We start from the raw sequence: 12,886 nt of genomic DNA, 5'->3' as shown, positions 1-12,886 counted from the left end.
TTAATATCAAACAAAGCCTTTCTTTAGTTGCACTAACAAACATGAATCCTTTTTTCTGGTACTGCAGGGCTCAGTCAGCACAGTAGTGGGCCCTATCCTCATCCCCTGATGTCAGCCCGACCCCATGAGGCCCCATCCAGGGTCACAGCTGGTGTGGGCGGGCGTAAAGACGACAGCATTGACAAAGTGTCACATGCAGAGGTAGACGAGGAAAGTCCGCCTTCCTCTCCAGATGTTGATACTGGTGCGTGGACTTTTATTTTCTCGCAACTCATTGTCCATTGCTCCTAATTGTCTGTCAAATATACTTTTTTGGTGCTGTTTCATTTGTCTTTGTTCGTAAGTTTTTTTTAATGCTGTTTATTATTATATATTTTAGTCAAGTGATTTCTGATGCTGTTCACTTCTTTGTATAAGTTTTTAATGATAAGAATATTAACTGCTTTCGTACTTTCTTTGGCATCATAGAACCCTGCATTGAAGTATGTGCATGTACTTCATGAATTGTTTTTCAAATAATGTTTGCAACATCATCATGCTTGTTTGTCTCCTCTTTGGCACTATAGAACCTTGCATTCTAGTAAACTTTAAAATAAAAGAAAAGTGAAAACACAACAACAAAAAATTATCCTTTAAAGCGGGTATATACGATTTTGTCAAATAATTATGAATTTATATAAAATGTGTAAAAAAACTTATTATATATATATTTCAATATAAATTAAAATAAAAGTTAAGAAGAACATGTGTCGAAAAATGCGAAATAAGCCAGATATTTAATTCTGACATTGAAAACGGCTGTACAGCCGAATTCGCCAGCATGTATATCATACATGTACGATGTAAATGTAAACTTAGTTTAACGGTTTATTTGAATTTCTGCAACAATATCTATTCATATGACACACGAACACTAACTCCAATCCTAATACAAAGACGAATGCTTCAGTTATTGTAGGAAAATATGTTCGTCACAATCGGCTCGGGCCGCTAATTTGTCTTTGCTGCATTTTATGAAAGATGGCTTTAATGTATAATTTTTCTTGTCTTTTTTGTGTAATTGTAACATATTTTATCAATATATTACAATTAAACACATATAAAAAATCGTATATACCCGCTTTAAAAGATTACATGTTATCCCATCATTCAGTATGCAGTGTCGAAATAAAACACAAAGTATAAGCTTAGCTTTATTTTAGCACGGCTAGCATAAATTCAGCAAGCATGTGCAGTATTATGATCTTATGATCCCCTGACAAAGCGAAGAAATATAGAATTAAGCGTTATCAGTCCATCAGTCTGTCTGTCCGTCTGTCACAATTCTTTTAGGGCTATATCTCAGAAACTTTATAAAATATCAACATGAAAGGGTGTGCAAAAGTCAATGGAAAGAACTGCCATGTACAAAAACCATAACCCTACTTTTTCTTGTAAAAGAGTTATAGCCATTTGTTTTGATGCAATTTTTCAGGGCTATATCTCAGATATGATACACGATTTCCCCATGAAACTAAATTGGTGTATTGGTATCCATGAAGAGAATTGTGTTGCACAAGAACCAAAACCTTACACTTTCTTAAATAAGAGTTTTTGTCTTTTGTTGTTTTTGTATGATGTAACTTCAGGGCTATATCAGATATGCTAAAAAATTTCAACATGAAATTTCATTGATATATAAGTATCAATAAGGAGAATTGCAATTCATAAAAACAATGACCCTAGTACACATAACAATTTTTTTCCATAAACAAATTTATTTGGCAGGTGATATAAATTCAATGACTCTTCTTGTTTAGTTAATTTTCATGTTGCCAGTGATGGTGCGATTTTTCTTTGTTTTCCCAAAAATAAAGATAGCAACAATTAGTCAATTTCGATAAATAGAACACTAGTAAATTATTGAACACAAAAATCTTAACTGCTCACCAATGCTGATGGTCCTGATTTTCTAAAACTCGCTTGATAATAAACTGATCTTTTACTGATCTCTGTGTGTGTATTTTGAAGTTTATGAGGTCCTTTCAAAGGCAGGGGCTACATTATGTGTACCGGTACACTCGAAGTGTTCCCAGCACTGTACCTAATTAGCTAACTAGACTCACGAAAGTTACGATGAATTTTGAGTCATAACTGCAGTTTCCAGCAATTTAACTTAAATCATTTATGCCCAGTGGACTCTCCCATCCTTCATAATTGGATCAAGTTATTTCCAAAATTAGGGATATCTGGTATATTTATTTCTATTTTTAGAATAATTCTAACAGAATTTTGTTTAAGCAAACAGTGTAGACCCAGATGAGACGCCGCATTATGCGGCGTCTCATCTGGGTCTACGCTGTTTGCAATGTCCTTTTTTCAGGACGCTAGGCATGAATGGGTTAAATCTGTATTTAACCATAACCTTAAATTCCGAATGAAATTTAAACAATCATGATACTGATTATGATGATGAAAATAAAGAGGAAGAAAAAGAAGAGGAAGAAGAAGAAGATGATGATGAATGATGATAATGATGATGAATGATGATAATGATGACTTATTTCAGGAGGCTTAGGAATGCTCGAGTTCTCCATGCAGTACGACAGTGGAAAACAGCAACTTAACATTCAGATTCACAAGGCTATGGTGTGTTTTGTCTTCTTCACAAAATAGAAATACATGTATATCTGTATTTCTAAAGTGAAAAACTGTTGATACTATTTAATGGAGCGTTACTCAGTGTCAAAATATTTGTTTAGTTTATCCTTGGCCGGTATGAACCAACCCTATCTCTGTCTTAAGTACGGAATAGACCTAAGAAATGATCCGTACTCTGTAAGATGGGGGTTTAATGCATGCGCTTAAGTGTAGTCCCAGATTAGCCTGTGCAGTCCAAACAGGCTAATCAGAGATGACACTTTCCGCTTTTATGATATTTTCTGTAAAAAAAAAGTAGCTTCTAAGCAAAACTTACTCGATAATAAAGAATATTTAGAACAATAATTATTCAATTTAATAAATATTGTTGTCCCCTACTGGTGAAACCGGAGGGGACTTATAATTTGCGCTCTGTGTGTCACACTTTTCTGGATCCTGCAATAACTTAAAAAGTTCTTCATATTTTTCATGAAACTTGAAACATGGACAGATGGCAATATGGAGATTATGCACGTTAATTCATTTTGTACATATGTCAAAAATTCAGGTTGCTATGGCAACAAATGTAAAAAATAAAATAAAAAAATAATTAAAATTAACTGACAATGGTGGACTGGAGTTTCACCAGTAGGGGACCATATTGCTTGGCAATCTCTTGTTTATTCTGAGACCCAGATTTAGTCGGTGAGTCCCTTTCTGAGTAAAGTGGGCATAATGCCTGTGCTTAAAATGTCGTCCCAGATTAGCCTGTGCAGTCCGCATAGGCTAATCAGGGACAACGCTTTCCATTTTTATGACATTTTTCCTTTAAATGTAGTCTCTTAGCAAAAATCCAATCTAGGCATAAAATGTCGTCTCTGGTTAGTCTGTGCAGACTGCACAGGCTAATCTGGGACGACACTTTACGCACATGCATTTAGCCCAGCTTTCTTAGAACACATATGATGGAAAATAAAAACCACACAGAAACATCTATGCTTGGCCGTGTTTTTTGTGTGTTTTAATGGTAAATCCAATCCTTTAAGTTTGTTTTTCAAGTGTATCTATTGTCATTTAACTGTCAAACATGCCTGTCAATATTTCAGTCTTTGAAAGCTATGGATTCCAATGGCCTCTCTGACCCTTACGTCAAGCTGCATCTTCTACCAGGGGTCTCCAAGGTATCAATGGAAATGCAAAAGAAAAACTTGTTTCCGTGTATGGAAATGCATATATAACACTTGTTTCCATGTATTGAAATGCATATCAAACACTTAGATCCATGTTGGATATGCCTATCAAACACTTAGATCCATGTATTGTAATACATACAGGGGTGTCAACGTTCAGGATTATTCCTGATTTCAGGATTTTGGCCCTCAAAAACTGCTTTTGATGTTGATATAAATAAGAGGATTTTTGTTGTGGTATTTTAAGATTGTTGTCACAAAATGTCATTTTTAACATAAATTATTTAATTTGACATATTGTTAACACAGTTGACATAATTAAATGAATAATTAACCCTTTTTTGGCACTGGCCCCCCACATGCTAGGCTTATTTTCAGGATTTTAAATTTTGGCCAATTGACACCCCTGACATATCAAACACTTAGATACATGTTTGGAGATGCTTATCAAACACTTAGATTCATTAATGGAAACACAAATCAAACACTTGCATCCATGTATAGAAATGCATATCAAACACTTAGATCCATGTATTGAAATGCATATCAAAAACTTAGATTAATGTATTGAAATGCATATCAAACACTTATATTCATATATTTAAATGTATGGAAATACATATCAAACCTAGATCCATGTATGGAATCGCATATCAATCACTTTAATCCATGTATGGAAATGCATGTCAATCATTTTATTCCATGTATGAAAATGCACATCAATCACTTATGTATCCATATGAGATTTTTGCAGTTCTCCATTGAGTGAATGAATAATAAGTCTGAAATACTATGTATGTGTATTTGGAAAATATTGTTTGTGGGTATAATTCTATGAAATTATATATAAATACAATAATATTTTCATGTTCACTGTCCTTTTTAAAACTGTAAAAAATCTTGATCAATGCTTTTATTTTTACTCCCATTTCCAGTCCACAAAACTGAGGACCAAAACCATTCACAAAACCCTGAATCCCCAATGGAATGAGACACTTGTATACCATGGGATATCAGCCGATGACATGCTCAAGAAAACTCTCAGGTTTGTTCATGTTGATCCACAGCTGTATTAATGCCATATGTTAAGTTATACTTGCTTGTTTATATTATTGTGGTCCGTTCTCTGTGAAAAAGGGGTTTCATATTTAATATTAGTAGTTTGTAAACATACAAATAACCCTAAGGATCAGTTTGCAATTTTGATTTTTGTGGTTATTATGACTGTTAACTGATAGTTTGTAAATTTCCAGTACTATGAAATGTCTTATATCTTTAGTTTATGTACATGTCTGTTTGAGATTTTTGTGCTTATATGTGAAAATAAAAAGATAAGTTTTCCTATCTCACACATTATTGACATCTTATTTTGCTTTCATTTTTCACAGATTATTGGTCTGTAATTTTACATATGAGTCGTGTTCTGAGAAAACTAGGCATAATGCATGTGCGTAAAGTGTTGTCCTAGATTAGCCTGTGCAGTCTGCACAGGCTAATCAGGGACAACACTTTCCGTCTAAATTGGATTTTTGCTAAGGAGAGACTTCATTTTAATGAAAAATGTCATAAAAGCGGATAGGTTCGTCCCTTATTAGCTTGTGCAAACTGCACAGGCTAATCTGGGACGACACTTTACGCACATGCATTAAGCCCAGTTATCTCAGAACAAGGCTCATATAAATAAATGTTACAAAAACTGCATTTGTTGACGTGTCCTTTTATCTCCCATTTACTTATATTATTATGCACCCCTTCGAAGGAGAGGGGGTATATTGCTTTGCTCATGTCGGTCGGTATGTCGGTCTGTCGGTCCGTCCACCAGGTGGTTGTCAGAGGATAACTCAAGAACACTTGGGCCTAGGATCATGAAACTTCATAGGTAGATTGATCATGACTCGCAGATGACCCCTATTGATTTTGAGGTCACTAGGTCAAAGGTCAAGGTCACGGTGACCCGAAATAGTAAAATGGTTTTTGAATAATAACTCAAGAACGCATACGCCTAGGATCATGAAACTTCATGGGTAGATTGATCATGACTCGCAGATGACCCCTATTGATTTTGAGGTCACTAGGTCAAAGGTCAAGGTCACGGTGACCCGAAATAGTAAAATGGTTTTCAGATGATAACTCAAGAACGCATATGCCTAGGATCATGAAACTTCACAGGTAGATTGATTATGACTCGCAGATGACCCCTATTGATTTTGAGGTCACAAGGTCAAAGGTCAAGGTCACGGTGACCCGAATTAGTAAAATGATTTTCGGATGATAACTCAAGAACGCTTTTGCCTAGGATCATGACATTTCATAGGTACATTGATCGTGACTCACAGATGACCCCTATTGATTTACAGGTCACTAGGTCAAAGGTCAAGGTCACAGTGACAAAAAACGTATTCACACAATGGCTGCCACTACAATGGACAGCCCATATTTAGTCTGTAATCTCACATACAGGATGTAGACTTTTATTTATCTCACAAATAGATTATCCATGTTTTATCTTCCATATAGATTATCCGTGTTAGATGAAGATGCGTTTGGCTATGACTTCATAGGAGAAACAAGGGTGGAGTTACACAGATTTCTGAATAACCACATGAAGCATTTTAATATGCATCTAGAACCCAGAGGTCATGTGAGTACAGGAGCAGTTAAACAAGTTTTAACCCTTTATCACTTTGATACCTATTTTGACGCATTTGTAGTCGATTAAAAAGTTAAATTTAATTAATTACATTTCTTAGTGGATTCAAGTTTAAAAAGCATCATTTCCAACCCTTCGATACTGATAGGCAGCAAACAGCATAAAACCTGAATAGACAGGCAGGCTGTTCTGGTTTTATGCTGTTTTCACATAGCCATAGACAGTCAGGCTGTTCTGGTTTTATGCTGTTTTCACATAGCCATAGACAGTCAGGCTGTTCTGGTTTTATGCTGTTTTCACATAGCCATAGACAGGCAGGCTGTTCTGTTTTTATGCTGTTTTCACATAGCCATAGACAGGCAGGGTGTTCTGGTTGTATGCTGTTTTCACATAGCCATAGACAGGCAGGCTGTTCTGGTTTTATGCTGTTTTCACATAGCCCTAGACAGGCAGGCTGTTCTGTTTTTATCCTGTTTTCACATAGCCATAGACAGGCAGGCTGTTCTGTTTTTATGCTGTTTTCACATAGCCATAGACAGGCTGGCTGTTCTGGTTGTATGCTGTTTTCACATAGCCATTTTCACTTTGCTTCTGTGCGGGAAAGGGTTAAGTATAAAACTAACCTTTTTGATACAGCAAAATTTGTCATATACTCCAGATACAAATCCAAACCTTGATGTATACAATTAAAATAAAAATATTCTCTAATTTTAGATCAATTTTGACATGATTGAGACTTCTGTAATTATCTGTCCCATGATAAATAGCTCTTAAATTTAATTCGGCATTAATTTTATATATATTTTTTCAGCTCAGGGTCCTATTGCTTCCTATTATAATTTTTGAATCCATTTTTGCTTGTCTAAATGTTTTTTTTTACATCAAGACATGAACAGGTGCTGTCAAAAATGACAACAGGAACATCTGTGTTAAGTGTTCTATAATGGTCTTATCTGTCTTAACAGCATTATCTTTGAAATATAATCTTTAGAACTCATTCGCTTGCTTTAAAAGATATTTAGTGGTAATGTTTTCATTAAAGGGCCAGGTTGATGACGAAGATGACCTGTTAACCAATGACCGAGGCAAGGTGCTTCTGTCTCTGCGGTACTCCACAGCCAAGCAGTCTCTCACTGTGGGCATCATCAGATGTGCCGGCCTTGCTGCCATGGACTCCAATGGATATTCTGATCCATTTGTTAAAATGTATTGACACCACAATCAACTTGTTGCATTCAAGTCCAGTTTAAATAACAACTTTCATTTGTTTTTTACACCACAGTCTAGATTTTACACCACAGTTTAGTAACAAAATGCTCTAGTTGTTGCACCTTAGTCCAGTTGTTACAACACCAAACAGTTGGTCAACCACTGTTCAGTTGTTGCAACACAGCACTGCATCATGTTACAGTCCAATTATTAAATCACTGTCCAGTTGTTAAACCACAGTTCCTTTATAAAACCACTGTCCATTTGTAAAAACACAGTTCAGTTTTTACATCACTGTCCAGTTGTTACAGCACAGTTAAGTTATTGCAACACTGTCCAGTTGTTACAGCACAGTTAAGTTATTGCAACACTGTCCAGTTGTTACAGCACATTTTATTTATTACACAAATGTCCAGTTGTTACAGAACAGTTCAGTTATTACAACACTGTCCAGTTGTTACAGCACAGTTAAGTTATTGCACCACTGTCCAGTTGTTGCAACACAGTTCAGTTATTACAACACTGTCCAGTTGTTACAGCACAGTTAAGTTATTGCACTGCTGTCCAGTTGTTACAGCACAGTTAAGTAATTGCACCACTGTCCAGTTGTTACAGAACAGTTCAGTTATTACACCAATGTCCAGTTGTTACAGCACAGTTAAGTTATTGCGCCACTGTTCAGTTGTTACAGCACAGTTCAGTTATTACACTAATGTGCAGTTGTTACAGCACAGTTAAGTTATTGCACAACTGTCCAGTTGTTACAGCACAGTTCAGTTATTGCACAACTGTCCAGTCGTTACAGCGCAGTAAAGTTATTGCACCTCTGTCCAGTTGTTACAGCACAGTACAGTCATTACACCACTGTCAAGTGGTTACAGAACAGTTCAGTTATTACACCAATGTCCAGTTGTTACAGCACAGTTCGGTTATTACACCAATGTCCAGTTGTTACAGCACAGTTCAGTTATTACACCAATGTACAGTTGTTACAGCTCAGTTCAGTTATTTCACCTATGTCCAGTTGTTACAGCACAGTTAAGTTATTACACCAATGTCCAGTTGTTGCAGCACAGATTAGGTGTTACACCATCTATTTCAAATTTTGTTGCAACATAATCCAGGTACTTTTGCGATACATATTAATTCTTTCCTTTTATATTTAGTTAAAATGTATTGACAATTGCTTTGTATCCCAGTCATCCACACATAATTGTTTTTTTTTTCCTTTCTCCAAGAGTTCAAAGATGCTGATAAATTCACTAAAGCTAAGATTTTTAGAGTCTATGATGTTTGTACTATCAAATCTTAATAGAAGCTTTTGTGTAATTTCAGAGCAACCATAGACAACTGGAGGTTTTTACTCAATAAATATTTTGTTAGAGTAAATATGTGTCTTGTTCTGAGAAAACTGGGCTTAATTCATGTGCGTAAAGTTTCATCCCAGATACGCACAGGCTAATCAGGGACGACACTTTCCGCTTAAATGGTAATTTTAGTTTCAAGGAAGTCCCTCCTTACCTAAAATCAAGTTTAGGCGGAAAGTGTCTTCCCTGATTAGCCTGTATAGATTGCACAGGCTAATCTGGGACGACACGTTACACACATGTATTATGTCCAGTTTTATCAGAACAAGACACATATTTAAAAGTTATTTTATGCGGTTTTATTTCAGCTATTTAAAACCAGACAGAGATAAGAAATCTAAATTCAAGACAATTGTGAAAAAGAAGACATTAAATCCAGAATTCAATGAGGTATGACAAAAACATTAGTAGTATTTACTTAATTTATTGTTTCATTTCTTGCAAATACTTCAGCCCTTCAAAAAAGAAACTTAGGATCAAAGGAATACAGGTTGTGAGTGGTAATAAAATTATCTGTAAATAAATTGTTTTCTTATATTTTTAAGATCATTTGATAGTTAGTAATAATATAATTTGTGAATGGTAGTAAAAAGAGTAAGAAGTGTCAAAACATAGAACATTTGTTAAAAAGATTTGTTAAAGACAAATTTATCTAATGATTGCTAAGAAAAATAAACTGAGAACTGCTGCAAGATAGAAACAATAAAAATCAACTTAAATTATTTTATAAAATGCAAAACAATGGTAAGTCCTCAATACTTGACCGACCTGGTACCCCAACAATTAGGATCTTCTATGAGGTATAAATGAAATGCGAATGACTGAAGCACTTGCGAATGTAGATCAAGCCTTTATTATAATTAATTTCTGCCAGCAGTTAAACAAAAATGGAACATATAACCAGACTATGTTAAATAAATAAATCACTGAACATCTTTAAATCTAAGTTCAACAGAAACTCAATCCTATTATTGTTATGAAAGTAGACATTATCTGAAATTAAGTCACATGCAGTTAAGAACAAATCAAGTGAACACCTGTTTGCAAATCATTTTGTCTCCTCCTTTCACTGTTGGTGCTTTTGAATCTAGCTGCCACTTTTTATGCCCCCGAAGGAGGGCATATAGTGATTGCACTGTTCGTCTGTCTGTCCGTTTGCCTGTCGCTCTGTCTGTCTGTCTGTCAAACTTTGCGTTTAGGCGTCAAAAAATGCTCATAATTTCTATGTTGCTTCAGATGTAGAATTTATATTTGGTATGCATATGTATATGGGCAAGGCCTTTCCATACGCACACAAATTTTGACACCTTTGACATTCACCTTAAACTTAGGGTCCTTGTTTAGGTTTCGAAAAATGCGTTAAGTTTCGAAAAATGCTCATAACTTCTATCAAAGCGTTTATTGGGAGCATTTGTCATCCTATGGAGACAGCTCTTGTCTTTTCATATGTCAATATTAAAATGTATTTAACACTGCATTAATAAACAAAATATCCTGTATAACTAGCAATGTGGCCCTCAATACACTTCTTTTTGGATGTACGTATCTCAATGGAAAGGAAAATTGCAAAACATTTCTACATGTCCAACAATATATTAACAAATCAAGGCTTTTACCTAATAATTAGGAACCGACTTGAAGTGCTGCCCCATGTTTCTAATGCCTGCATCAATAATCTTTCATGCTCATGCTTCTCTTCCGACACTTTAAATGTTTTGGATGTATAGTTTTTATGTCTGGCATATCCCATGTAAACTACCTTTAAAACACACCCATTCTTTTGCATTAATATTACTGGAAGGAGAAAAACTTAATAAGACTTATTTCTTTCGTTTCAATCTTTCCTTACACTGATTGTATTGTGCATGATTGATATACACTGTATATGCCAAAACAATTAAAAATGTTAAACTTAAGACACATTTTGTTCAAAAACAAATAAAAGTTGTTTAAGATCTGCCAAATATAGGGAAATATCTTGAGGGTAATAGCAGGGTACAGCGCCAGGGTACAGCCCCCTGAGTATTTAACATTGAATCATCCTCCTACTACCCTATGCCCTATAAACAAAATATTCAATGGCAAAAGAGAATATTCTACTTGAAAACCTTACTTAGAAGTGATGGAATAAGAACTTCCTTAGTTTTATTTAAGTATACAAAAATGACTGGTCCCTCTCTCCACCCTGTCCCTTCTTTGATCCAAGATCTTTCCATACAAGTATGTATTTTACTTAAAGTCAGGTTGTTTAAACACAGACATTTTCTGTTTTGTCTCACGTTTGCGTTGTTGATATCTTGCAGGAGTTTCAATATCAGATCAAGCATGCAGACTGTGCCAAAAAGACACTGGAAATCACTGTCTGGGACAAGGATCTGGCCAAGAATGACTTCATTGGTATGGAAACCAGGGCATGTACTCGGCTAGCCCATTCTTAGATATTCGAGAATGATGTTTGTTTTTGGTGTAAAATTGTGAGGTCAGTGGCTCTTCGCCAGACGACGAAAAGTTATTTTCTGAGGCAAAAACATAAGCTCATGCTTGCTCCTCTTTGTTGATGTTTAAGAATGAAAAAGACATACAAGCAATAAAAGGAATATGCCAATCATCCATGGCCTGCACTAGGTGCTAGCTAGCAAACTTTTACCTAATGGTACATGTATTTGGGTGAATGTGAAAGACTGCAAGTCTATTCATCTTACTTTTACCTTTTACACAGATTTCATGTATAGCTCAAAAACAATTCTTCAACTTTTCTAATTCTTTGTTTGAGTTCTTTTAACTTAAAAGTTTTATACATCTACAAATTGTAAAATTATGGCATTGTATACTGTTCCTATATCTTATTTATCCTATGTTTACTGTTTTTTCTATATTACAAATTTATAGGAGCTTTAATTCTGGAAAATAGTTTATACCGCAATACACATGCATTAACAGGAAGGGATTGGCCTGTGCATACAACAGGGAAACTCTTTATGTACGTGAATCAAGTCTAGTTGTCTAACAACATGCCTAGAAATCAAATGTGTCTTGTTCTGAAAAAAACTGGGCTTAATGCATGTGCGTAAAGTGTCATCCCAGATAAGCCTGTGAAGTCTGCACAGGCTAATCAGGGACGACACTTTTCGCTAAAACTAGATTTTAGGTAAAAAGGGACTGCCTTTAAACGAAAAGTACCATATCAGCGGAAAGACTGCACAGGCTAATCTGGGATGACACTTTACACACATGCATTAAGCACAGTTTTCTCAGAACATGACTCGAATTGTTGACATGCAGGTGGAGTCCAACTGGGCATCAACTCCAAAGGGGAGCGACTCAAGCACTGGTTTGACACGCTGAAAAACCCCGACCAGAAATACGAGAGATGGCACATGCTTGCTGCTGAACTCCAACCTGAGGTGCAATAGGTGTTGTGATAGTGTTGTGTAACCTGTGAAAAACGGTATGTGGCGAAAGTAAATATGAGCGATTTCTTGTTGAAATGAGTCTTAGAGTGAACTTATGAATGGGCAAAGATGCTGGGCCAAGTTAAATAGACAGTAATGCAGTTTGGAGTAAGAAAAACATGTGTCTGGAAGGGGACTTTAAAAAGTATTAGTAGAAGTAGTAGGATCTCTAAAATCAGTCAGCATGTAACGTTCCTAGGTTGAATAAAATCAATTATTATTATTATAATTATTAGTATGCATGTATTATTTGTGTAAATGGACTTATTTACATTTTGGAACAATTGCATTTACAAAAATTGTCTGATATTTCATAAAAATAATGAATACAATTATATGTTTAAAAAAAAACAAGTAAAATAAAACTCCTTAAAAGTATTGGTTAATTAAGTTAGATAT

At 35.3% G+C, this 12,886-nt stretch overlaps 1 protein-coding gene across 8 annotated transcripts in view; it reads left to right on the top strand.

The window, feature by feature from the left end:
- LOC127856201 (double C2-like domain-containing protein beta) overlaps nucleotides 1–12,886 on the top strand; it is a 75,655-nt gene that overhangs the window by 58,263 nt on the left and 4,506 nt on the right. For 5 of the 8 annotated variants that reach the window (XM_052392270.1, XM_052392294.1, XM_052392302.1 and 2 more), the window contains 9 exons: nucleotides 68–244; nucleotides 2,549–2,628; nucleotides 3,726–3,800; nucleotides 4,745–4,854; nucleotides 6,327–6,450; nucleotides 7,502–7,665; nucleotides 9,344–9,425; nucleotides 11,339–11,432; nucleotides 12,318–12,439. In XM_052392270.1, the coding sequence (XP_052248230.1) occupies nucleotides 68–244; nucleotides 2,549–2,628; nucleotides 3,726–3,800; nucleotides 4,745–4,854; nucleotides 6,327–6,450; nucleotides 7,502–7,665; nucleotides 9,344–9,425; nucleotides 11,339–11,432; nucleotides 12,318–12,439 (1,028 nt within the window). Of the gene's footprint in view, nucleotides 1–67; nucleotides 245–2,548; nucleotides 2,629–3,725; nucleotides 3,801–4,744; nucleotides 4,855–6,326; nucleotides 6,451–7,501; nucleotides 7,666–9,343; nucleotides 9,426–11,338; nucleotides 11,433–12,317; nucleotides 12,484–12,886 lie in introns of all 8 variants that reach the window. The other 3 variants (XM_052392285.1, XM_052392278.1, XM_052392291.1) reach the window with 3 other exon arrangements.

The sequence above is a fragment of the Dreissena polymorpha genome, chromosome 1, assembly GCF_020536995.1.
Source record: "Dreissena polymorpha isolate Duluth1 chromosome 1, UMN_Dpol_1.0, whole genome shotgun sequence".
Lineage (NCBI taxonomy): Eukaryota > Metazoa > Mollusca > Bivalvia > Myida > Dreissenidae > Dreissena > Dreissena polymorpha.
Note: the sequence above shows the minus strand (reverse complement) of the source record. Positions and strands in the feature narration are given on the sequence as shown.